The sequence below is a fragment of the Ascochyta rabiei genome, chromosome 15 (genome assembly GCF_004011695.2).
Source record: "Ascochyta rabiei chromosome 15, complete sequence".
In the NCBI taxonomy this organism is placed as follows: Eukaryota; Fungi; Ascomycota; class Dothideomycetes; order Pleosporales; family Didymellaceae; genus Ascochyta; species Ascochyta rabiei.
Genome location: NC_082419.1, coordinates 399,344 through 424,632, shown reverse-complemented (window position 1 = coordinate 424,632; position 25,289 = coordinate 399,344). Strand labels below are relative to the sequence as shown.

General features: G+C 56.8%; 7 protein-coding genes across 7 annotated transcripts, besides 16 other annotated features; 4 read left to right on the top strand and 3 right to left on the bottom strand.

Annotated features, from left to right (window-relative positions):
• Nucleotides 1–280: 280 nt before the first annotated feature.
• On the top strand, nt 281–3,082 carry EKO05_0008589 (uncharacterized protein; the record flags this gene model as incomplete). Its single annotated transcript, XM_059637333.1, has 4 exons — nt 281–431; nt 480–1,912; nt 1,962–2,084; nt 2,135–3,082. The coding sequence occupies 4 exons, from the start codon at nt 281–283 to the stop codon at nt 3,080–3,082; spliced, it is 2,655 nt and encodes an 884-aa protein (XP_059493316.1).
• A 677-nt stretch (nt 3,083–3,759) lies between these two features.
• Nucleotides 3,760–3,811: a tandem repeat.
• Nucleotides 3,812–4,470: 659 nt separating this feature from the next.
• Nucleotides 4,471–6,064, bottom strand: EKO05_0008588 (uncharacterized protein; the record flags this gene model as incomplete). Its single annotated transcript, XM_038941772.1, has 2 exons — nt 4,471–5,713; nt 5,763–6,064. 2 exons carry the CDS (start codon nt 6,062–6,064, stop codon nt 4,471–4,473), a joined length of 1,545 nt encoding a protein of 514 aa, XP_038796128.1.
• Nucleotides 6,065–6,962: 898 nt separating this feature from the next.
• EKO05_0008587 (uncharacterized protein) lies at nt 6,963–9,489 on the bottom strand (the record flags this gene model as incomplete). Its single annotated transcript, XM_038941750.1, has 3 exons — nt 6,963–7,560; nt 7,609–8,856; nt 8,903–9,489. 3 exons carry the CDS (start codon nt 9,487–9,489, stop codon nt 6,963–6,965), a joined length of 2,433 nt encoding a protein of 810 aa, XP_038796127.1.
• Nucleotides 8,120–8,156: a tandem repeat.
• A 77-nt stretch (nt 9,490–9,566) lies between the features above and the next one.
• Nucleotides 9,567–9,592: a tandem repeat.
• Nucleotides 9,593–10,147: 555 nt separating this feature from the next.
• Nucleotides 10,148–10,252: a tandem repeat.
• Nucleotides 10,253–10,254: 2 nt separating this feature from the next.
• Nucleotides 10,255–10,388: a tandem repeat.
• A 35-nt stretch (nt 10,389–10,423) lies between these two features.
• Nucleotides 10,424–10,514: a tandem repeat.
• Nucleotides 10,515–10,809: 295 nt separating this feature from the next.
• Nucleotides 10,810–10,891: a tandem repeat.
• Nucleotides 10,892–11,259: 368 nt separating this feature from the next.
• On the bottom strand, nt 11,260–12,546 carry EKO05_0008586 (uncharacterized protein; the record flags this gene model as incomplete). Its single annotated transcript, XM_038941747.2, has 4 exons — nt 11,260–11,753; nt 11,806–12,112; nt 12,157–12,356; nt 12,408–12,546. 4 exons carry the CDS (start codon nt 12,544–12,546, stop codon nt 11,260–11,262), a joined length of 1,140 nt encoding a protein of 379 aa, XP_038796126.2.
• Nucleotides 11,282–11,327: a tandem repeat.
• An 815-nt stretch (nt 12,547–13,361) lies between the features above and the next one.
• Nucleotides 13,362–16,510, top strand: EKO05_0008585 (uncharacterized protein; the record flags this gene model as incomplete). Its single annotated transcript, XM_038941700.1, has 2 exons — nt 13,362–15,726; nt 15,777–16,510. The coding sequence occupies 2 exons, from the start codon at nt 13,362–13,364 to the stop codon at nt 16,508–16,510; spliced, it is 3,099 nt and encodes a 1,032-aa protein (XP_038796125.1).
• Nucleotides 13,567–13,668: a tandem repeat.
• Nucleotides 14,341–14,418: a tandem repeat.
• Nucleotides 16,504–16,537: a tandem repeat.
• A 515-nt stretch (nt 16,538–17,052) lies between these two features.
• Nucleotides 17,053–17,086: a tandem repeat.
• Nucleotides 17,087–17,101: 15 nt separating this feature from the next.
• Nucleotides 17,102–18,365, top strand: EKO05_0008584 (uncharacterized protein; the record flags this gene model as incomplete). Its single annotated transcript, XM_038941812.1, has 3 exons — nt 17,102–17,142; nt 17,192–17,357; nt 17,433–18,365. The coding sequence occupies 3 exons, from the start codon at nt 17,102–17,104 to the stop codon at nt 18,363–18,365; spliced, it is 1,140 nt and encodes a 379-aa protein (XP_038796124.1).
• Nucleotides 18,356–18,386: a tandem repeat.
• A 2,032-nt stretch (nt 18,387–20,418) lies between these two features.
• Nucleotides 20,419–20,453: a tandem repeat.
• Nucleotides 20,454–21,255: 802 nt separating this feature from the next.
• Nucleotides 21,256–23,668, top strand: EKO05_0008583 (uncharacterized protein; the record flags this gene model as incomplete). Its single annotated transcript, XM_038941618.2, has 3 exons — nt 21,256–21,578; nt 21,627–23,057; nt 23,110–23,668. 3 exons carry the CDS (start codon nt 21,256–21,258, stop codon nt 23,666–23,668), a joined length of 2,313 nt encoding a protein of 770 aa, XP_038796123.2.
• A 216-nt stretch (nt 23,669–23,884) lies between these two features.
• Nucleotides 23,885–23,919: a tandem repeat.
• Nucleotides 23,920–24,559: 640 nt separating this feature from the next.
• Nucleotides 24,560–24,601: a tandem repeat.
• Nucleotides 24,602–25,289: the final 688 nt, after the last annotated feature.

Sequence of the window (25,289 nt, the reverse complement as noted above, 5' to 3'; positions counted from 1 at the left end):
CTAGCTTATGGGATCGTCCTTCGGGGCTGATGCTTATCTGAGGCTTGCAAAATTAACGCACACGCATCGTCGGTGACAGTTGCCTTGTTGCCTTTTTGTCAGCCTTTCCTAATTTTGCTTTCCGTTTCCAGGATTTCTCTATAAGAGCTTCCTTCATAAGTAGCGGGGCTTCGTACATTGTGTGATTGCAACATCTGCAGTTGGATTTCCAGGACATCTCCATCGTCTTCATTACCAGTGGACCCAAATCGATCGCTCAGTGCTTTATCTCTTTGCCAACATGTTTTTAATAGTTGGGAGCTTGTTACTGCTATACTTAGCATGCGCTTGCCGCGCTACGCCACGAATCTCACTCGGTCACCTTCACAAGCGTCAGGATACGGTCTCGTCAGATCTACCATGCCTGAACGTCATAAGCCAGGCCCAACAAGGTCTGTTACTATAAAATCTTAAAGTAACCATTAACCAACGTACATAAGGTGTTTTCATCTTCCCCGCATCCGACGTGTACGATTGTGTTAGCAGAGTACCTTTCGATGCTGCAGTAGCCTCTCGTTTCATCGACTACTACAATGAAACACTGGAATTCCAGAGCACATTAACCTTCTTGGAGAATCCTCCTGAAGGGTACCAGCAGCCGCCTGTCAACGTCCAACAGGAACTCGAGTATATCAGAGCAAACATCAGCTCAGGCATGTACAAGAGTCAATACACCTTTGAAGCACAAGTACAGCTGCTCGTAAGGCGCATGCACGATAGCCACGTCATTTTAGATTCAGGCATAATGTCACCCTTCAGATACGCCAGTCCTTACACACTCATATCTGTCTCCCAAGACGGCCTTAGAGAACCTCAAATCTACCTACAGGAGGACCTACTCGCTGCTACAATAGACCAATACAACCCATCACCCGTCTCCAAAATCAACAATGTAGAAGTCGTGGAATACTTGACTTCTCTTGCAGAACTCAATTCCGACGGGTATGTGGAACCACACGCCGACTGGAATTCGCTCATGGATAGTCCTGCCAATGATGTGCAAGGGTATCTGAGTCTATTTCAGCGTCTGATCTTCTATCCAGGCAACGAGCTCAACTTCACGTTTGAGAATGGCACCACTCTGGACACTATCTGGATTGCGATATATGTGGAAGACTCTTACACTGGCCCTCTGACCACTCCTGGAGATTTCTACAATTATTTTGTAATGGGTTTAGTGCCCGCTGATTTTGATGAAAGTGCTCCTTCAGTGTGGTGGCCAGCAGAGTACAACATCACGTGGAACTCAAGTAATCTGGTCGCACCTCCAACAGAATCAAATCTCCACTGTTCGAGTGACGCAGGGTTGGTCAAGAACTGGTGCAGTGTCTCCAATGGTTTGATTGAAGCATACCCAAATGATCCGGTCGTTGTTCAGAGAGACTTATCGATCGTTGGCGCCGGTGTCGTCTCCGGGTACATCATGGAGGACATATCTACCGGCATACTCAGCATACCAAGCTTTTATCAAGGAGAAAACCATGTCAACAGTTTTTCAGACGCTATTGACGAGTTTATCGGGAACGCGACAGCGAAGAACACTAAGCGTGTGATCATTGATCTCCAGCAGAACGGCGGCGGACTCATACTTCTTGCCCTGAGAACATTTAAGAAGTTCTTTCCCACAATCAGCCCCTACACAGGAAGTCGAATCAGGAGTCACGAGATAGCAGACATACTTGGGACGGCGTATACAAAGTGGTGGCAGTCCCTGGATACATCTCTGGACCAGCAATCTGACGACCACGAATTCTTTGCTGCATCGGAATGGGTTGCAACGAACCGCATCAACGCTGCAACAGGTCTTGAATTCAATTCCTGGGCGGAGTACTTTGGACCCGTCTTGGACCACGGTGATAAATTCTCTAACAAGGTAATCTCGGTCATCGCTGACGATCAACATACACTGACTTGCATTCAAGCAATCTTACAATCTCAGTGACAGAGCCTTCGACAGAGCCACGTTCGGAACAACTTATGGCGCTTGGGAAAACTCGAGCTCCACTGTTGAAAATGAGAAATGGGCCCCTGACAACATCGTACTAGTGAGTAGCAAGAGCCACTTCTCAATCAACAATCTAACATCTTATCCAAGCTCACTGACGGTTTATGTTCCTCCGCTTGCGCAATATTTGTCGAGCTTATGACGGCGATGGCGAACGTACGAACAATATCTCTGGGAGGACGCCCTGTACGGGGACCAATGCAAACAGCGAGTGGCAACCGGGGAGCTGCCCCCTATACAGCATACGACCTTGATAATGACTACGACTGGCTGCAGACCGTTTTGGGCGATGAGGATGATTTCCAGCGCCTCCATCCGCGCAAAGATACAGGAGCCTTCACAAAGTTCGCTTCGATTAATATCCGCGACCAAATGCGTCCTGACGATCTTATTCCGCTTCAGTTTCGCTACGAGCCTTCAGACTGCCGCTTGTATTACACGCCGAATAACGTTTATAACATGAGCCGGCTGTGGAGAGATGTCGCAACAGCCGCGTGGACCAACTCAAGCACTTGTACCCCTGGCTCTACCGGTTTCTCCACACGGACAAAAACAGGACGTAAACAACCCCCCAAGCCAAGTACGGGAGCTCCCGCTCGATTCAAAGGTCCAGAGGGCCCTCCATCAGACTCGCTTGACATATCACCAAATGCGACTGCGGGCCTCATAGACGTCAGGTTCCTAAAAGACCTAAATAAATACAGGAAGTGCAAAGTAGAAGAGTCGGTATGCGAAAAAGGTTTCTCCTGTCGGTCAGTGCCGTCATTCTGTCCACCAGACAAAGCAGGACCTCTGCTGGATTTATGCTTCCCGAATTGCCAAAGCGACAGGGCGGATTGCGTGCCGGTGAGACTCGCAGAATCCCCTGCGCAGCAGGTCGATGTCATGGCGGCCGCGGGTAGATTTCCCACCCTCAATCGGCCATCGTTTCCTGGAGTCATGACGGGCGAACAGCTACCCAGAGCACTGTATACCGGATTCAGACAGAGACGAGAGGAAATTTTCAACGCGTTGGAATTCAATGTACCTTGTAGTTGATCTTGAGCTGCAGCTTCGGTAGCCTGCCAGGTCCAAGGTCGAGCAAGTCGAGTAACGTGCGGGTTTGGATCTCTCAGGCGTGAGCTCTGATGTACTCCATGATTCGAGATGGACTTACGGAAGAGTTGGCGCTGTAATACATGGCTGGATCTATGACTTCAATGCTATCAACGCCACCCATAGGCTTGTTAGCTTTCTACATCCCTTTCATACGGATTGGTTCTAATTGCGCTTGAGCAGTGCATCTTTCTTCTACGTAGCTGACTACAGCCATACCAGAGCACGCTACAAGCAGAGAAGGTATTGGTAGCTCAGCAGCCATGAAATTCACCTTGGGAGAGACGGATTATAGGTCGTTGCGCAGATTCGGACACTACACACAGTACTTCTGCAGGAGCCACAACAGCTTGCAACTCTCTCTCTGGGTGAAGAGAAGACTCCAGCTCACGCTTTGCAAGCATTGTAACGCACATATGCTCAAAGCTTGACTGGGTTCGCTACCGTGCGTAGAGAAGTTCAAGCGTTCCATTTCTTCTTCTTCCCTGGGGAGTATGGCCGGTCTTTAGAGCACTGAGCGTTTGGTGCTAGCTAAACTGCGCTGTAACTAGTTACGCGGAACTAAACACTTCTCTCTATTTAGCTATCAGATTTGCTACGATGTTAGTACGTGCTAGGAAACCTCTGGCAGTACCTCTCCTACCCTTACCTCTACCTCTACCTAACCTCTACACACCCACTGTTACACAGCAGAAGTATCTACGCATAGGTAGCCTCTAGCTAAATTACGTAAATTTAGCATAACCACTTAAAGCTATAGTGGAGATATTAAGAACGCAGAAGGGTACTCATGAAGCGCTGAAAGTAGGAGAGTCAATTTTAGATAGCAAGAACACTCACTGCATCTCCATCCAATAAGCAGAAGGAAGCAGAAACTCTTTACCGTGATCCCAGCACAGCCCGACAGCGCGCAGTGTCTATGCTGGCCATCCATCGGCAAGGGCAATGGGTCTCCCAGCTTGAGCGCGGATAGGGAGCCTGCCGCTGCCCTGTATTGAGTCGATGGGTGCTGCGCGTTGGGGATGCGGGTGTCGATGCTGAACATCCCGCCGGCGAACGTATCAACAGCCAATCTGTGCACTCCCAACGCGTCACGTGATGGGATGTGGAGTTGTATACCATGCTGTGTAGATTCATGAATGAGTGATATCTTCAACGTCTTCGTCGTCATTCACATGTTACTTGGGGGGTAACTACGACTGCATCCAGCACGGCCCCAAGAATACCGATATGTTCAATTCAAATGTCGATTTGTCGAAACCAAACGCCGTAAAAACTCCATACATGCTTCACCCCAGAAACCCATCAGGTCAAATGACAGGACACCACAGCTACTGCTTAAGCACCGCCTCGAGCCTCTCGAGCAGCATATCCGCATGGTGCCGCTGGAAGATCAACATGGGACGAAGACGAACCGCCTCCATTCCAGAGCCACCGATATTGACACCATGTGCTTTAGCCTGCTTGAGGATCTCGTCGCGCCGTGGGGTGTCCCACGCGATGAAGGTGCCCTGGCCCTGGCCGCGCAGGTTCTGGATGTCCTGCGGGTAGCGCTCCGATAGCCGCTGTAGGCCGCTGTACAGGTAGTCGCCGGTGGCGGCGGTGTGGTTGACGAGGTCGAGACGCTCGATTTCTTGGATGATGGCGCGGAAGAGAAGCGCGCGTGCTGGGTCGCCCATCCAGGTGTTGAATTGGCGGTAGGGCTTGTTGGGACGGAGCGCATCGTTGCCGAAATAGTAGCCGGCGGTTTGCGCTTTCTTGGAGAAGGTGACCATGTCCGGCGGGGTTTGCAGGTTCCAGTGGTCGTGGGCCCAGAACTTGCCGGTTGCGCCGACGCCCGTCTGGACTTCGTCGACGATGAACATGACGTTATTGCGGGCGGTGATGTCACGGAGGCCCTGGAAGAAAGCGGGAGAGGCGTGGTTGTCGCCGCCCTCGGACTGGACGGGCTCGACGACCACAGCGGCGACGGGCTTGGGGAATTCCTTGATCAGGCGCTCGGTCTCCTCCAGGCAGCGCTTCTCCTCGGCAGCGTTCTCGGCGGCAAACTGGTCGAGAGGGTACTTCAAGGCGGGGAAGGGGGCCTGGGGCCAGTCAAAGGCAGGGATGTCGAGCTTGTGGATGGGCTTGGAGCGGGTGGTGGACAGACTGCCAAAGAGACGGCCGTGGAAGCCCTTGTTGAAGGACAGGATGGACATGTCAGGGGCACCGGGGGCCTGGTTATTCATGGACGAGTTGACGTCCTCGGCGGAGAAGTCGGCATCGGCTCCTCCGCGCTCCTGCTGGCGCTTCCACATGAATGCGGCCTTGTATGCCAGCTCGTTGGCGTCGGAGCCGGCCTGGGCAGTGAAGACCTGGGTGAGGCCCTTGGGCGCGACGGACAGAATGCCCGTCTCGAGGATGTCGGCCCAGTCGTGCTGGGGGAAGTTGCCGAGCGCGGGGCGGTTGATGATGGCCGAGACCATCTCGGGCGAAGTGGCTGCGCGGTGCAGGTTGGGGTTGTTGTAGCCCACGGGGATCGAGGCGATCTGGGCGTAGACATCGAGGAGAACGTTGCCGTCCAGGTCAGCGATGCTGCGAAACGTCAATCGCCTGTTCGGTTCGTCGATACTGCTGCACATACTAGTTGCCGTTGCTGCGCGTGTAGTCGGCCATCATGTTCAAGCTGCGTGTGTCGGTGACCTTGCCCAGGCGCTCAATGGCCGCCTTGCTCTTGGGCCCGGGGATCTGTGTCTTGAGCATCGGCTGGCTGGGCTCGCCAGGGAAGAAGGCGTGCTCGCCATTGTCCGGGGAGACAGCAGCCACGGCCGCCGCAGAAGCATACTGCCTGCGCCACACCGCGGCCGCCACCTTGGAGGCTGCCTGTGCAGTGGGGCCGACAATCGACGACCGCGCGCGGCCTGCTGTGCGGAGGAGGTGCGCCATTGCGAAGCTGAGGTGTCGAGGCACAGGCTACGCTCCGAGTCTCACTGAAATATGTCGAGCGCTGGCCGGGAGCTCGAAATGCGGGGGCGGGCGGGCCTCAGCGCTTGAACCTGTTGCGCGATGGAATGCGAGTCGTTCGGCTGCAGCGAGTCACCAAGTCAAACAGCAGTCCAGTGACAGTGACCAGCAAGATTTGGGGAGAACGGAGATACCGGCTCCCTCGAGGAGGGCAAGATACGTTTTATACTCCCCTCCACCCCGCATGTTATCAGACCCGGCCGTTGTCGTTGCAAGCTGAAGGGCGCCTTTCCCCAACCAAGCTACTCCACGCGACCCAAAAGCTTAGCTGAGCTCGGGACCCTTATCGCCTAACCCGACTAGGAGATAACCAAGGGGCCGTGTCGCCGCCACACGCCGGTAGCTGCCCTAGTACACGCTCTACACGCCGACTCCATGCAGCAGGCCTTTCCGGGGCGCGAACTCGCGAACAATCGTCCGTTCCATTGCCTTCCGATGGACGGTCGGAAAGTCGCTGCATTCTGTGTCACCCACTACCACTCCGCGTTGCGTACACCACGCAGTCGTTCACCATGTCAAAGGTCTTAGGGGTCGTCATCCGCTTGCATTGAGCCATCGTGCACGTTCATCCAGCACATGTCCTACTCTATCGTAGCCTCCCATATCTGTACATGCATCCGTGTGAACGCAAAAAAAAAAAATCGTGTCAAAAGAGGCGTCTCCGCCTCGAGGGTATCACCGTGGCAAGATCAGAGTGGCTCGCTATACAATAGAACACCATGAATAACCGCTGAATCAAACGAGACATACAACGTATGCTTGGAGAGAATAGATCGTGTAGAACGCCATCGTCCTGGGAAATGGTGCAGCGCAAAGCTGCTTACTCGGGCTTGCTCAGGTTGACCCGCAGCGAGTAGTTCAGTCCTTCTCTCTCGCAGTACTCCCCCAGAAACTTCAACCCGAACCGCACAGCCTGGATGGGCGTCGTGTCGTTGGAAATGGGCAGGAAATAAGGCCCGGACATGCGCGCACCGCTGATCCTCTCCGGCTCTTTGATCAGCTTTGCATTGCCTTCTCGACCGGCCCATGTCTTCTTGTACATGGTTTGGATGTCCTCGACCGGAAGTGCAATCCTCGCTTCCTGGTAGTGCACCACCATCTTCTTTGCGTGGTCCGATAGCAGCGCAAAGTTTTCCGCGAGAGACGTGTGTTCTCGTGCGAGCTGGGCGTGTGTGACGTCCTGAGGCGAATCGTGCGCTTTGGCCATGGACGAACGCTGAGCAACGCACGTGCAGATGGTCGAGGCAATGACGGAACTGAGGTACGAGCGTAGGCCGTCGAGATGCACAAAATCCTTGGTGCAGCGGGCGTAGGACAGACACAAAGGCAGAAGCGTTTTCCACGTCTGTTCTACTTCACCAGCCCGGTTACGCAGGTGGAGCGAGAGGTCTTGGGCATAGTAAGCAGCCATGTACGAGCTGTGTGCTGGTTAGTGTTGTCTTGTGGAGAGAAAGGGACCACCCTACAGTATGCACTCCAGATTGGTCACCGCCGCTCGCTTCTCGTCCTGCTTCGTTATCTTGTTGCCCTTGTCGGTGAGTATCTTGGTAGCTTCGTGCTTCAATGCGCGGCCCATTTGATTGAGCTTCATGGACGTCTGCGCCATCAGAGCAATGTCAGCTTGTTTCTTCCCCGTCAGAGGGGCAGACGTCGGCGCGACTCGTGCATCAGGCCGGGAGCTCGCCGGAGTGCCTCCTGACCGACCGGGTGTTGCATCTTGACTTTCAGAGGAGCCGGTACGGAGCATGTTTACAGCCTTGTGGTCCTTCTTCGGTGTTACATATTGCCCCAGATTCTTCTGAGCGCTGGCCTTGTTCGACAAGGCAGGAGATGAGGCGGCTTGCGGTGTTGGGGTGTTGGGCCGATCCTGGGCAGAAAGCGCTCTTTGTCGTTTTAGCGGCACTGCGAGTGACGCGTCATCGTCGGTCCTGGGCCGCTTCTCTGCAGTCTTCATGGCCGGGACCGCAGGCTTGGCACTGGGAGTTGGTGTGGGTGTGGGTGTGGATGTGGATGTTGTCGATGTGTCGGGTCGACGTGCAGCGATCTTCGGTGTTGGCTTTGCTTTCTTCTGCCCGGGTTCCTCGACAACCTTTGTGCGGATCTTGACAGGAGACTGTTTCGGCGGGTCCTGGCGCTCTTTCTTCTCTGGCAGAGGCCGCTTCGGGGGTAAGCGAAGTACCTGTTTCACAGTCGCCGCTTTGCCCTTTGAGAACTTCAATTTCACTATCAAGGAAGGGGGTTTGTCGTCCACTGTAACTGTGGGAGCAAAGAATGGCGATTTTCCGCTCACTGATACTGATCGTATGCGTTGTTCGGTCTTGACAGTTTTGTCGGCAAGCTGCGGTCGCTCCCTCTCTTTCGGTACTGACAGTGTTTGGCTCTTGGGTTCGGTCGAAGAGGCGGACGCGCTCGAGACTGCTCGTGACCGCTGCTGCTCTAGTCTGTCCAGCTCTGCCTGTATAGTGGAAGGCAGGGTGGGCGACAGAATGCTGGGCAGTCCGTATGGGTTGCTCAAAGGCTCGTGTACCGGCGACAGCATGGGTGGCAGACCGTGAGGTGTGGAGTTGGAAGGACTCGATTTGTCGATGGGTCTCGCATCGTCGGTATCGGTGGGCTTGGTAGGTGGGGCTGGAGGGCGCGGCGGTAGTTGAGAGCGGTTGCTACCTTGCCTGTCGTTTTGCGGTTTGCGCCCGTTGTGGATTTCGGCGGTGGGTCTGTATCGTGTTAGCTCTGTCGCTGCATGCAGTGGCATTGACGCACTGTTTCTGTGAGCTTGACACTGCCGTCTTCTGAACGGAGTCTTGCTGCTTCTCAGGCTCCTTTGCGCCGTTTGCATGCGCTGGTGGCGGCTTTGAAGGTAGTGAGCTGGGCGAGGCTAGCTTGGAGCCGGGTGTTGGTGTGAGGACGCCGTTGGCCTGCTTGTTCTTATAGGCAGACAGACTGATCTTCTTCTTGGGCGCTTGACTTGCGGTGTTGGACGCCTGCGAGGCTTGCGACCTCGGGCGCTCTGGCTGTTGTGGCTCCGGCTCTGGCTCGTCGTCCTCTCCCGCTTGCAGCTCGAAACAATCCTGGCAGGGTTCGCGGTAAAGGTAGGTCCTATACTGCATGTGCTCCTCATCATGGCGCCACAAGCGCCCCAACATCCACGCATGGGCTTCTTGCTGGGAGTGGTATCGGTATGGGTCCATGGAGGGCGTTGACAGGATGTAGGGATTCGGGGGCACGACAGCCTTGGTGCGCTCGAATATCCTGTCCAGCTCTTCCAACTCATCCTGGTCGTCCTTGGAGAAGTCCTTGCGCTTGAGCGATCGCGTGGTCGGCGCGTCCGGCAGCTCGGGCCCTGACATGGCGAGAGAGCGCGGTCGCGGCTACCGCAGTTGTTCGTGTGCAGAGGCCGCGTGCGGAGAAGACGGGCGAGTGTGCTTGGCGTGAAGTGACGTGACGTGACGTTGCCGCGAGGCGCGGTTCATGGGTGGTGGGCGGTGGAGGTGGGGGCTCGACTTGGGGGGGATCGCGGTGAAAGATGGCAGATGTGGGCGGGCGCGCGGGGGCGCAACCCAAGACGGACAGTTGGGGGCTGCAGAGCGTGTCAGTACCATGGAATCGCAGCAGGCAGGCGGCGGCGCGCATAGGGGGAGAGCAGCAGCGTACGGTGCGGGAGAACAAGTGGGTGCTACCTCAGCCTCCGATGCGCTGTGTAGCTGATACCGCCTGAGCAGAAGCCAACCATTGCCTAGACACAGGCCAGCCAGTGTTCGCGACGCGATTCCTGGGAGCGCGATTTCGACAGAGAGCGGTGGTAGAGCGGTACGCAACGGCCGCAACGCTTTCCTTGGGACGGTGACCGCTTGGCACGAGCATGGTGAAGTGGGCCGGGCGACAGACGGGTTCTGTGCAGCCAATGGGCCAGCCCGGCTGAACCCGCTCACCAACTCACCAACTCACCAATCAGATGTTTCGCTGCCTTTGCTGTCTCGCCCCTTCTTTGCAAACACATGACACGTCAGTAGTCAGTAATAAGTAGTCAGTAATAAGTAACAAGTAATAAGTAACAAGTAATAAGTAACAAGTAATAAGTAGTCAGTAAAATAAGTAGTCAGTAATAAGTAACAAGTAGTCAGTAACAAGTAGTCAGTAATCAATAGTCAGTAGTCAGTAACAAGTAGTCGGTAATCAGTAGTCGGTAACAAGTGGTCAGTAGTCAGTGGTCAGTAGTCAGTGGTCAGTAGTCAGTGGTCAGTAGTCACTATCCACGTTTGCAGAGCGCTACACAGACTATTATCGTCGTTGTTGTCGCCGTTGTCGTCGTCGTCGTCGTTGTCGCCGTTGTCGTCGTCGTCGTCGTCGTCGTCGTCGTTGCTGTCGTCGTCGTTAGCGTCCTGATCGTTGCTACATCGTTGCCATTGCCATTACCACTGCGACTGGCACATACTCGGTCCCGCCCCGCCCCGATCAGATCACCGAACCTGACGTCTCGCCTTCTATTCTCGGTTGCCCACCCAGCCGGCCTGTTTGGGTCCGAGGAGCGATCCGAGCGGCGATCTGCGCCAAGGGCAGTCTGTCGTTCCGCGCATCGCTCGCCGCGTCGAACCTCCGGCAAGCGCCAACTGGTGGGAACCAGAATCTGTAATCTCGCTATGCGCTGTGCGCTGATCGTGTATTATACCCACACACACACACACACACACACACACACACACACACACACACACACACACACACACACACACACACACACACACACACACATGGAACAGGTTATAGCAGACGGAGAGGCTCAGAGGGACTTTGTGACATGAGCGTCTTCGGCCTCGACGGGGGCAATCGTAATGGTGGCACGTCATGACCAGCATCGTCGAGTTCGTTGGTGCTTCTCTACGGTCCGGTACAGATGCGTTGCTATGGCATCTGTCCTCTCTACCGCGGTTTCAAATTCCGAGTTCCACGTTCCAAACGCTCCCAGCTTGCGCGTCACCTTTCCCCGTCACGCGACAAGGTTCGAAACGAGAAACTTTGCTTGTTTGGTTTGAATTCCATTGACCAGAATTTGCGATTAGGCGCAGAAGCAAGGTTTGAGACTTGACTCTAGGGCGAGTGGGCATGCAACCGTCTGCTGCTTACAACTCTTCTTCGTCCGTCTCATCATCATCATCATCATCATCATCATCATCATCATCATCATCATGCGCAGGCGGCGGCGGAGGTGGTCGTGCTTTCCTCGCCGGGCCTTGGCTTTGTGTGCCCGCTCTGCCAAAAGGGAGAGCGCGCGGCGGTGGCGGCCCGTCATGTAAGGGTGCAGCTTCTTTTGTGGCCCGTGCAATGGTTGAAGTCGACTTGGGCGTCACAAACAATCCGCTCCTTAGGCCGCTGTCAGAAGCATCGTCCTCGGACTCGGTCTCAGCATCAGACCCACGATCGGGAGTAGCAGGTCGAGGGACGTCTTCGTCGTCAGCCTGCTCCTCGCGTCTGGCCTCTTGGATCTCCATTTGGTCACCATCAGAGTTCTGTTCTTGTGCTGCTCTGGCTGTTTTTGCAGGGGCTTTGCGCTTTGAGGTGCGTGATGGACCTGCTTTGCGCGGGGTCTCCGTCCTGGCAGACTGTATGGCGAGTGCTTCAAAGCAACAGGTTAGCTAAACAGCATCTCGGTCAAGTGACATGCACACCTGTAGACTTGTCGACCTTGGCGCCAGCCAGGAGACGGCTCTGGTCTCGAATCTTCCTCTTTTTCTCGTTGAGCAACTCCATGAACTGCTGCAGCATAGCCGTCTCAGCCTCATTCTTCGTTTTGATAAAGTCATCCAGCTGAGCGTGCAGCTCGGCGATGGTGTCCCTTTCGCTGTCGATGCGCGCCTTTAGCTCGACCAGCTCCCGCAGTGTCTGCGAATGGGCTTGGGCTGATGCCTGAGCCCATTCGAACGGATTGAATTCGAACTCGTCGTCCCTGGGCAAGACAATCTCGCCCCAGGTCACCTGGCCAGGTTAGATCAGGGTGTGGTGGGGCTCTGTGGTCATACCTTGATGCCTTGGACGTCTTGCCGAATCGAGAGGTGGAGGTCGTCCTTGTTCAAGGCGTAGATGATACGTGCACCCTTCAATAAATTGGCTTGGTCCGGCGCCAGCTGTTTCTGCAGCAAGAAGTAGGCCAGGACGGCCTCCCACTCTGCATTGGTGCCCTTGAAGTTGTGTTTGAATGTGGGAAGCTGGCTTTGTTGGACTGCATGCATGTCAGCCAGGCCACGGTGGTGGGCGTCAGGGCCACCCTTACTGTTCACCACATACGGACTCTCTCCTTCGCATCCGACCAGGCGGACATCGAGTTGGTGAGGGCCGTGTTGCTGCACGTCGATGACGACGATTTCGCCGCGGCCGCTAGCCGGCTCGACGGGCACGATGCGGCGATGCATGGTGGTGCTCCGCTAGCCTAGCTTGGAGTGTTTGTTGATCGGTTGTTTACTTGTTTGTTTGCTTGCTTGCCGCGACACGGGCTGCGCAGAGCTTGTACAGGTTTGGTCGCAGAGCTTGAACAAGTCTGGTCGCAGCTGTCTACAGGTTTGGTCGCAGAGCTTGAACAAGCTTGGTTGCAGAGCTTGAACAAGTCTGGTCGCAGCGTGTCTACAAGTCTGGTCGCAGCGTGTCTACAAGTCTGGTCGCAGCGTTCCACCACTCCAGTGACGGAAGGTGAAGCGCAGATGACGCTGAGGTGGTGGCGTGCAGGCGTCGTTCTGGGGACAGCCCTGGCCGAGTGCAAGGACAAACTAAGGATGGTCCCTGTGGACGAGAGCTTGACGAGCGTGGAGACGAATGCAGCGAATGCAGCGAATGCAGCGAATGCAGGCACGCGAGGCGGAGGTTTCACCCGGGCGTAGGGACTATCGAAACAGCAATTGACGTGTGGGACGAGGGGCGAGGCCAAGCTAGTTATCTCAGTGCACGCGTGTGAGAGGACTGCTGCCTTGAGGCTGCAGCGTGGCAGGCACACGAGACGGCGCAGAGTTTGGCCACGACTCAGGGCATCGAGGGCGACGTCTATTTCCACGCGCACGCCCGCCGTCTGTGGGGGGGGGGCCTATGATCATCCATCGTTCATCCTGCGTGCATCCTATGATCCTGCGTGCATCCTGCCCTCGCTCTCCACCACACCGCCGCACCGCCGCACCGCCTCTGCTGTCTGTTTGGCGCATCTGCGGCCCTCGGTGTGACAGCGGGCAGGGGTCGCTGCATGGACGCGTCGGGCTTGCACGCCTTCCGGCCGCAGCGTGGGCCGCGTCCAGCAATAGCGACCGCCCCGGCGTTCAAGCGGCCAAGCGTGCAACGGCCAAGCGTGCAGGGCCTCGTCGCCTCGCTTACGCACCCTGCAGCAACAGCGAACGGCAGCGGGCCAGCACACCAACCTCGTCCACCCGACGCACACCTGGCCTGCTACACCACCACCACCACCGCCGCCGCCGCCGCCGACCACGCGCCCACGCGCCCACGCGCCCACGCTCGCCCCCGTCGCGACCTGCCGACCCGCTCTGCCACTGCCATGGCTGCTCCGAACCGCAGCTTTGCGGGGCGGATAGCCTCGATGAACAGCATGGTCTCGGGCATCGAGAACTGGGACGACGCCGATTTCGAGGACAGCGACGGCCTGCTGTTCAAGAACTCGACCGTCCACTCGCTGTCGTCACGCCTCAGCGTGCGCTCCGACTCCAACACGGCCGACGACGACTGGCAGGTTCTGCTGACCCCCGACGACCACCTGTCCACCCACAACGCAATCTTCTCCGCCAAGCAGGCCGGCATCCCCATCCCCACAAGCGTCCCCGCCTCGGCCCTGCTGGGCGGCAGCATCAAGCGCCTCGGGAAGCCGCGCACGAGCAGGCAGATGGACCTCGACGACGACTGGGGCAACGACCTCGAGCTGCCCGACACCACCGCCGGCGGCCAGCTGAAGCTCAAGGCCCCCGTGCCGCCCGCCCCCGCCGACGACCACGACGACTTGGACGACTGGGGCGAGGGCAGCCTGGGCATCCGCTTCGCCGGCACCAAGAGAGACCCTCGCGGTGGCCGCAGCTCCTCGGCCTCGGCCACGGCCATGAGCCCCAGCCTGGGCAGCTGCATGACGCTCGAGAGCGAAGACGACGACCTGACCGGGCTCGTGCTGCCCACCGAGCCCCTGGACTTCAACGCCCGCCTCATCAAGCTCAAGGCCGCCGACCATCACCAGCACCAGCCACAACCACTGCACCAGCACCAGCCACAACCACTGCACCAGCACCAGCACCAGCACCAGCGCGACCTGCCCCCGACATCCGTGCCCGCCGCAGTCCCTGCCGAGGACGTGCCCCCGGCCGACGCCGCCGAGCAGCCCGTCCACCAGGAACCCACCGACGATGATTTCGAAGCAGACTTCGACCTGCCCGCGACGTTCCCCTCGCTGGCCCTGCCCCACTCCCTCCCCCAGTCGCCTGCCGTCACCCCCGTCACCTCGCCGCCGCTCGAGAATGAAACAACATCCTCGCCCCAGCCCCCACCCAGGCCCGCAGACGAAGAGGAAGACTTCATGGATGGCCTTGATTTGGGTGCAGGGGAGGTCCTTGACACGAGGAAGCTCACGCTAAACCGTAACATCGTAGTGAAGAAAACTGCCTCCAAGACAGCCACACCTCCTGCCGCCCGGCCTACAGCCTCCATCACCTTCACCGACAAGCCGTCGGGCTCCAAAATCCCTCGACCACTACCCACGACCGCGACTACCGCTCGTACTAGGCTCACGCCCGTCTACGAGTCCGGCGCCTCCATGCATGGCAACACTCGACCCATGCCCACTACCACCAGTGCCCAGTACCTAAAGGCAAAGCGCTCTGCGCCGCTGCTCCGCAACGCAAACTTTCAGTCAACCCCGCGCTCGAGTGTACCCTTCCTGCCCGCCGGCGGCTCCAACGCCCAATCCCACCATGTCACCACGCGGAGCTCCCAAGGCCACCTCCGACGCGACTCTGACCCTCGCCGGCCGCTGTCGCCCTCGATGCGGTCTCATTCTCGCATGTCCATCTCCGGCCAGTTGGAGACGCCTGCTCGAGCTGGAGCACGGCGCGACCTGGCGCCCTCTGCTCTGGGCCGTCACCCACCGCCGCCGAAGAAGTTGACAAAGCCCCAACGCAAGAGGAACTTTGGCGACGGCCACGAGCTCGACCTCTTCGATGACCTGCCCACATCGGCCACCAAGGAGAAGCAGTACGAGAAGACTCCACGCAACACCGCAAGCACAAAGACCCTCCGATCACAGACAAGCACCTCCCGTCTGCCCATGCCAGACCGAATGGCTACGCCGCTGCCCCAGACACCCAAGAGCCCGCCAAAGACGGACCTTACGCCACGATTCGCTCGAGACACTGCCGCTAGTAGGAATGCCCGTGAACAGCGTCTGGCAGGCACAAGGTCGCGAGGTGAAGGACCCATTGCGCCTACACCCCGCCCCGTGAGCTGGCAGGCACAGGTTGCCGCTCGGAGCCCGCACACAAGCCCGACTTCTCTTCGCAAGAAGAGCTCGGGTCAGAAGCCACAACTGATCAGGCAGATGACACAGCCATACACACAGAGTAAGACATGTGCGCTGCACGTCCCAATGTTGTCGCTAACACCAATGCAGCCGAAAAAGGAATGGTTTACAACCCGTCTATGCAGCGCTGGGAAGGCAACGAAGATGTTCTCGTGTCTTTCTCTCAGCCCAACAACTCGACCACGACTCTCGCAATGACCACAGCAAGCACACCGACTTTTGCGCCACCAGGCATGTCGCACGGCCGCGCACACGACCGTTCGCAGTCCATGTCGCACACGCTGCTATCGTCGATCCACTGTGCACAAAAGAACCTGTCGTCGCCACGTCTGATCAAGATGCCGCCTGCACCCGCGCCTGCGCCATCACCGCCACGTCCAGCCTTGATCTCACAGATTTCAGCTCCACGGGGCGTGCAGTACGAGGGCCGAATGGTGTTCGATCCCGTAAAGATGACTTGGCTCAAAGCCCCACGACACTCGACCAACCCCCAGTCGCCCATGTCGGTCGGGGATGCAGACGAAGAAGAAGACCCTTTCGCTGGCCTCGATGACTTGAAAGACAACGAGAGTGTTGTTGGCGGCAGCCACTTTGCCGGTGGAGCAGGCGGCGCCACCAACGCCGACGATGCAACCTTTGTTGGCGAAGAATTCGACGTAGGCCCGAGCTTCATTCGCAGACAGCGTGAAGAGGAAGCTGTCTGGCGGCGGCGAGTCGAAGGCTGGGTCGGCGGCATTCGCGACTCCGGTGAACAGCGCGGCGGGTGGAGATGGGCGATCCGAGAGTTCGCCGCGAGCGCGTCGGCCGGGGCCCTCGAAAACTGAAACTGAAACTGGAACTGAAGCTGAAACCGAACGCAGGCTGTGGATGCGTTTCGCCCTCACCACACTTACGACTTGATGATTGCATTGCACATTTGGATATTGGGCATATACCCCCCAGGCAAAAGGCGTCTATGCCGAGTGTTACGACGGGTGCGCGGATGCGCGCCTCACTCTTTACGACCTATTCATGACTTACGACCTGACTTGACTTGTCTTTCTTTGCACGGAAGACCTGGGCTATCTAGCTCGAGATAGAGGACTGCATCTTTTGGGCTTGACATTTCCACGGCGACGTTGGCGTTTTGCTTCAGCCTTCTTGCACCGTACCGCGACTAATACATAGGGATCTTGAAATACACACACAGTTATTGCTAGCCTCCGCTCCCCGCGCCTCGTTGTCCCTGTGATGGTGAAAGCAGCTCCCAGGGCCATCCCAATTGGCTCACGTGGTAGGTGGGGTCTCTGCATGCAAGCGCGCCCTCTCGACGCCCAAGCCCAGGGCGGGCAGGCAGCTGACCGGACAAGTCACACGTCACCTTCAGCCCCGCCCCCGCCCCCGTCCCCGTCCCCGTCCCCCTTATATAACACACCATGTCGCGGTCGAATGACCCAGGGCACTACTTCCAGACCACGTACGACGCGCGCTCTGCCACGTCGAGGCCCCACGCTAACCAGCCACAGCTCTTCGCTCAACGAGACATCGCGCAAAGCCGCCAAGTCGAAGAACGACCATGGCGCCCCGCTCAGGCTCCCGTCCAAGATCCTCGCCGTCGTCCCGGATCCGCACGATGAGGAGCAGATATACGTCGCCGAGGCTGCCGGCAACGTGAAGCGGATCAACCTTGAAGTCGGTCGGCCCTCCCCTCGTCGCCCACGCACGCCTTTTGCGCCGAGCCCCCGCTGACTGTGCCTTGGACTGCAGACTAGAAAGGTATCGGCAACGTTGGCTGGGCCTGTTGCCCCGCTCACATCGCTGGCTGTCTCGCCAAGATCGGATACCGTGTACGCTGGATGCTGGGACAAGTCGGTCTGGTCATGGACACTGTCCACGCGAAAGCTGGCCACGCGGTTCCAAGGCCACACCGACTTCGTCAAGGCCGTCTTGCCCTTCACCCTGCAAGGCAAGGAGATTCTAGTCTCCGCTTCGGCAGACGCAAGCATCATCGTTTGGGACGCAGCCACCGGCAACAAGCTGCACACGCTGAAGGGACACACACGGGGGATCCTTGCGCTCGCACTCGACTTCACCGCCTATGAAGCGAACAAACACTCGGCAACGGTCTTCAGTGCTGGCAGCGACCGAGAGATACGACGTTGGTCCATTGGCTTTGACTCGGCTTCGGAGATGGAGTCCTCGCCACTCATTGCACATGAGACCAGCATTGACGCCCTACACTTCGACTCGGACGGAGACCTCTGGACAGCTTCTGCGGACAAAACCGCAAAGTGTCTCTCCAGGGGCAGAAATTGGGAAGATGACTCGGCGTTCGAACACCCCGACTTTGTGCGCGACGTAGCTGTAGACGAGGATGGCGGCTGGGTCGTCACAGCATGCAGAGATGAGGAGGTTCGCGTATGGGAAAAGAGCAGTGGCAAGCTGCATCATACCTTTTCCGGCCACTTCGAAGAAGTCACTGCGCTGGTCCTGTTGCCTGGCCAGAGGCTGGTCAGTGTGAGCATCGACGCAACAGTCCGGCAGTGGAGCCTTGAGGCGCACAAGCTCGCCAGGGCAGTCAAGGAAGCTGAAGACGAACAGCTCGGTAAGACAAAGGAGATGGAGCCAGAGAAGAAGGAGGGCATGATGACTGCCGAAGAGGAAGCAGAATTGGCCGAACTGATGGAAGATAGCGACTAGCGATTAGCGACTAGCGACTAGACAACTTCGGCGAGCGGAATGGCCATCGGATCGTACATTGCCAGCGGCGCGCTGGCACCTTCGACCGACGTCTCCTCCGATCGCCCTAGGTAACAACAACGAAACGAGACGACGGGACAGGCACATTTGTGCTTTACTCTGCTGGCGTGTGGTCATTACCGGACGTGGTAGGGTTGGTTCCCGGCTCCTCCGAAGAGCTACTTGGTATCACCCCTTACCCTGTGTTTCCACGATGTATGGTGCTGTTTACTGTGGTACCTAGCTTTTTTGCTGCGCGTCAGGCCACTTCAGCCAAGAGCCAAAGTCGAGAGACGCTTGTCCCGTGACACTTTTCTGCACCAAGCTTGCAACCGTCCCTCCTACTAGGGACCTGCAACTCTACTTGACCCTCGATACGCGATTCCCTACTCCTTCAGGACGACTCTCGAGCCACGGAGTTCATCATCTTGCTTTGTCTTTGCCCTCATTTACATTAGATCATCTTCTTGCGTATCGCGGCGCCTTCTTTCCGACCAACGCGCGCCTTGTCTCTTTCTTCCACGTTGTTGCTCTTCGATCACTTATCCTACTACCTACCACATTCATCGATCTTTTCAAAAGCTGCTGGTAACCATCACCGTCACAGGTTGTGGCATACACCGACATGGTACTCTCCTGTCACAAGATGACCCGAAGCCAAGCTCGAACAAGACCTTCGTTTGCAGGGTTACCAACCCCATCACCCGTGCGGCCTTTTGAGGTCAGCGAGCGTGAGAGAGGCCAGCAGATACTGAGTCACAGGCTCTGACAGGCATCAATGCCCTTGGCAGAATTGCACAGAAGCACTCTTGTTCGATGCTGCGGTTACATACATGTAGGGACTGCCGAGGACTTGTATGCTTTGGACTACAAAAGCACAATTAGGAAGGAAACACAAGTGCACCTCATAAACCGCTGGCAAAGACTCCATGAGCTATTTGGTTGCTGGACCAAGGAACGGCAGAGCTCATTGCGACAACGCCCCGAGTATTGATGCAGTTTCACCACTTTAGGTTTTGTCGGAAAAACGACTGGCACCCCAGCAGATTGAGCTACAGTTTCTGACGAGCTGTCTAGTCCATGGCCGGGTCGCGCGAAGCTGGAAGGATGCACGGCTACCTTTTCTAGGGATCTGATGGCAGCTGAACAACAGCAGGAGACCGCTTCGATCTCGCCTTCATGGGCAACGGGTTTCTGGTATGTGTCACCCACCCAAAGGATCTTTCATCAAGAGCTGGGATGGTGAGGTGGCATGCTCGTGAGTCGCAGACCACGCGGTTGCTGATCTGAAGCACCCTTCGAAACTAACCCCTAACCTTCTTGGGGTGCTTCAGTCCGGCTGACCGTGACCTCGACTCGAAATACCACGATCGATAGACAACGCTGCGACAACGGTGTTGGCTTTCGCTCGTCCACACCTTGCGTCCGTTCGCCAGTCGGGAGCGAGGAGCCTGCTGATCAGGGGGTGGCCCCCACCACCAGTGCCTCTCTTTTGAGAAAGGAGTGCGTGGAAGACGCCTGAGACATGGAGTCTTTTCACAAAGCTCTGATAGACCTAACGGTCCATGGCATAGTGAAAGGCAGATACTCCTCGCTCCAAGGTGTGAGCTTCAGGTCAGTGACCTGGGGTCTGTTGCGATAATGTCTTGGGGCGTTTACATCCCCGTGGTCTTGTATCGGCTTCTCTCAGCCTTCGCATCCGGTTTTGTTCCTTCTGGCTTGAGACGGGGTCCCACCTCAGCGCTCGCCCATTGACGATCCCGCACGAAGAACCTGCGCGACAGGGATCTTTATCCCCGCCATCAGTGTCTCTCTTTTCAGAGGGAAGCGTGTGGGAGATGCCTGCGAAATTCAGTCTCTTGGAGACTGCTCTGACAGACCGTACGGTCCATGGCAATTTGTCCACAGGCACCTTCGCTGCACGTTCCACTTGTCCCTTTGGGTTCGCCCACATTTCCATCGAGGCTACACTCTGTGTCCAGATCACGATTCCCTTCGCTAGAGCACCCGCTCGCGTCCCGTCCGTCCTTCCGTCCGTCCGTCGTCGTCGATCGTCAACGAGGAACTTGCACAGTAGGGAAACCCGCCACGAGTGTTCTCCTTTTCAGGGGGAAGCGTGTGGAAGATGCCAACAGATACTAAACCCACGCGGCTGCTCTCGGGCTCCTGGTGTGGGTTTTGACAGGCCATATGGTCCTTGGTATTGTTACTTGCAAGCACCCTCCGGTCCCGTTTCGAGAGTCTTGCGAGCTTCACCCAAGTGGCGTTTCTCAGACTCTCGAAACCTCGATCCATCCTACTTCTCGTCTCTTCGGTTCATCGTCCTATTTGACTGTCCTAGTCTGCTTGTTGGCTCAAGTGCGTGTACTCGCGCGAAATCGTGGTTCTTCGCTTCTGTGGTTGTCGGCGATAGCGGGGCAGGTGCGTATACTCTGCCTGGAGAAATTGGGTCGGGCACGAATGTGCTGGAAGACCGCAAGAGCTGGACGGGTGGTAGAAGTCGGACCCTTGCGCCTCCCCGTGGTGCCACCTGGATAGTCGACCTTCCGATATAGAGAAGGTGACGAACCAAATGCGAGGGACGCAACTAATTAGATATGCGCACTATTTACGAGTCATCATACGGCTTCCGAATCAGTTCCTTGCCTTGAGCTAGTCGAATGCACTTCCTGACCCTCTTTCCATTTATCTGCATGCAACGACGTCTTTATCTTAATGCTGCCTTGGCAAGTGCATGTCGAGTACTCTAGCCTCCTGCCCCAATCGAGGCCCCAAATAAACCCCATTTATCCTCACCTTCACCTCCACTTCCTCCTCTCATCACCCCCATCAATTCCGCCAAGCCGCCACCATGTCTTTTGCTCAAACCCTGTGGGCTTCCCTCGTCCAGCAGTATTCTTACTTCGTCTTCACCGCGCCCATGGATGAAGACAGGATTGGCCAGCTCGAGCAGCGGCAGGACACTTGGCAATCGCAACAACAGCCACCTCACTCGCACCAGCCGCAGCTTTCCGACCTGCGGCTGCAGTATCCCCAGCATCTCCACTCACAATCAGCCGGCCAGAGCGGGTTCCACGCTGCGCGAACCCCACTGCAGGATTCAGAGACGTGGCGGTATGGTACCGTGTCCAGTCATGAGTCTAGAGGAGGTTACTTGGCTGATCAACAGGCTCAGTGGGTTTTCTAACAGTGAGCTGTGCGGTTCGTTGCTTACGGGTTTAGGTACCAGGTTCCGCAGCTGATTGCGAGCACATCGCCGTCTTGGTCGCCGTCAGGCTGTGTTCCGCCGTTCGTGATGGGACACGGGCAGGTGTCCTCGACACACTGGGCTCACAGTGGTGGTGGTGCTTATGAATGTTCGCAGGCACAGCAATTGCAGCAGCAGTACGAACGGCCGAGGCAGCATGATGGGTGGATTGTACAGCAGACGTGCTCAAGTCATGCTCAGCACGACACTGCTGCGCAGAGCGGCTATCTCGGTCCAGATGGTGTGCCATTTGATCTGCGAGAGGCGGGTCTACAAGGACAGGTCGATCACGAGACTGCAGCAGGGCCGTATCATGAACACTGGCCGATTTATACTGGACCGCGATCGAACTCATACAAAGCGTTTTATGGCGCATATAAACCGCTTGATGAAGAACCTGTATCCTCAGGCCGACCACCTCACGACGCACAAAAGGCAACGGTGAACTCAGTATCAAAGAACCTACCTTACTGCAGCGATAATAATAATGACGAAGAAGAGTCTAAGACTGCCCTAGTGCGCTACTCGCCAGAGTCCAGTACCTCACGATTTCAATCGTACCGAGGTCGAAGAGAGGATGAGTATCTGCAATGGGATGAACAGTATGGTTTCGGATTTGCAGTCTCTCCACCAAAAGCCCAGCCGCTCCGTGCGGCACGCACTCGTCCTGCTGGCGGTGACTATAAGTACACAAGCAAGGGTATTGGGGAACGTCGGTCAAAGAAAGTCAATTCACTTTCATTCTCCCAAGCCCGTTTCGATGACGGAGAGGAGCTTGGAGATGTTCGCTTTGGCTCCAATACTGCTAGTCCTTCACAGAACTCGCCACGAACTGCGGAAAAGTATATTTCTCACGCCCACGACCATACTAAGCAGGATCAGTCTCCTCGAGAAAGCGGAATTCAGACATCAGAGCGGCCATGGCAACCAGCGTTCCATCATGTTCGGGCTGACCGTACCTTGAGACCGACTACTGAACCAACCTTCGCGCGGCCGGTCTTCCATAAGCCTATGCAACTCTTCGAACATAGCGTCGAACCTGGTGGTATCCTACAGACTAACGCACAAACAGTGCGCTCGAGAGCCGCCGCTGGAATTCATGGACTGCGCAGCGCTCATGTACCAAGGTGCCCTCCACAACGCTCAGCCAAAGACGTGCGAGATGCACACAAGCAACATGTACCCGTGACCGATTTGAAAGAGTTAGTCGAGGGCATTACATTGCCAGCAGACAAGCAGAAGGCGTTTGACACAGCTTGTGATCAGGGTGTTTACAAGGAAGCGACGCAAACGAGCTCAAAGAAGGACTGTGCTTTTGAAGAACAAGCTCTGCTTGAAAGCAAACTTAGTGGCTGCGTATATCACGGCTCGAGAGAAGAGTTGGCCAGGTTTCCTAGAAAAGCACTGTACGTATGAGCTTCAGAGGAGACTTCTACCAGTAAACTGACGCAGAAGCAGGCCAAGCAGACGTCGCATTCATCGCCGTACCACAACCGAATCCATGCCACCCTCTCCGCCTTGGAAGCGGACCAGAGGCGAGTCCAGCTCCCCACAAGATGGCAGCGACATACAGCCGAAACCAGCGGCCGGACCAACACCCACACCGTCTCGCGCGACGGGTCTCTGGGACAAGTTCGCAGCCCACATCGCGCAGGACGACAAGAAGATGGCTGTGAAAGCACGCGAAGAGGTCGAGCGCCTGAAGAGAGAGAGGTTCCGCCCAGAATTGAGGGAAACACACAAGGACAAGAAGGGGAAGAAAGAGAGGGTGGTGCAGGAAAGAGTGAGCGGTAGCACAAGCGCAGGTATCCGTAGCCAATCAGCAGGCGGCAAGAAGGAAAAGAAGCAGACGGGTGGTGGTGGAGTGTTGGTGGACGAGGCATACGACACCGACTCGTCTGATGGCGGCATCGCGCTCTCGCCCTCAGACCTGGAGCCAGACTCGTGGGTTGTCGTCAAGACGGGAGATGAGAGCAAGGGGTGGGAAACGAGGGTGCTATTGGCAAGTGGTTGTTGAGTGTGCTTCACGTTCTACAAACGAAGATGGACTCGATCAATTGGCTGTGTGCATAAACGAGCTCAGGTTGTAGCCATGGGCTGATGGAGATGAAGTAATTACTTATTCAAGGTAATTAAACAAGTACCAAGGAAATGACTTGTTTACATGACTCAGCCTAGGTTGTTGCTATAGGCTAATCGAGCCTTGCACGTGCGCTGCCGTGAGCCCGGAACGGGCGTTAGGTTTGGGGTTGAAGTTGGGATCGGGGTGCAGGTCGGTCTCGACTCGTCAAGGCAACGTCACTGTGGCTGGCGCGAACCAGTGCCTGCGGCGTGGCGCGAGGAGAGGGTTGCAGGCGTCGATGATGCTACGCTGTGCGTGATGGGTACTCCATGGGTGGCGGGCTGGGGCTGGAGAGGGAAGGCCGGTGTGCGCATGTTGGGGTGGTCAATGTTTGGGCTGCGTCGATGGTATGGTGAGGATGGTGATGAGGATGGTGATGAGGATGATGAGGAGGATGGTGATGAGGATGGTGATGAGGATGGTGATGAGGATGGTGATGAGGATGGTGATGAGGATGGTGATGAGGATGGTGATGAGGATGGTGATGAGGATGGTGATGAGGATGGTGATGAGGATGATGAGGGAATTTCAGCTACAAGACCATAGGCTCTGGGGTTTGTTTCGCTCGGGCGACAGTGCAGCGTCTCGGAGATGGTGGTGGTGTGGCCGTCAGCCATGTCAGCGAGCCTGGAGATTGGGTCGTCCTGAGGCGTGGTCTGGGTGGGGAGCGATGATTGTCACGTCTACATGGAAACGGTTCCAGCCAGCAGTACTCCTCGAGCCCAGCGCCGTGCCCTCGGACCCGTAGATTTATTGAGTCTATTCGGTGTCGGCTGTGTATGCCAGGCTGACAGCGGAGCGGACAGCGGAGCGGGCAACGGTCAGGGAAGGACTTGATCCACTTTTCCTTGGTAAGCTACCAGGGGGGTTGAACGGAGTAGAAATACGCGCTTGATCCAGTTTTCCTTGGTAAGCTACCCAACGAAGCTCTGCAGCTCACGTGCACAGGGTGCAGACTCTTTTCGAAAAGAGCCAAAGAATGACTTGGTAGTGAGTGCAGCAGTCGGCCCTTGTTCACAAGACGAGTCGTGCTGGGCGGTGGGCTGATGGGCACACGAATCGCGACGGGCGGGAAATTGCGCGCACCGTCCGCTTGGTGCGGAGTGGGGAGGGTGCATCCGGCGGCGAGATGGGCCAATCAGGCGGGGGTGTGGCACATGGAGTGGAGCACTTGCGCTTCCAGGTCAAGGGCGGCAGGGAATGGGGAGCCACGGACCGCGGCGTTTGTCCGCCCCGAGGACCAGCAGCTGGTAAGGTGCCTTTTGGTGCCGACATCAGGCCATGTTGGCTGCCGTGGGTGGGCTGCCTGCGCGCGCTGGTCGCACAACAGCAGCTTTGTGCGCTGGGTTGCAAGAGGCAGAAACACAAACGGTGTGAGGCGTGCATGCGCCCCATGGCACGCTGTGATGCAGACGACAGAGCGATGAGCAGCGAGCAAGCAGTGTAGGCTGACGAGAATCACAGGAGTTTTGGCGCGGTGGGTTACGGCAAGGAGCAGGGCGCGCAGGGAGCAAGG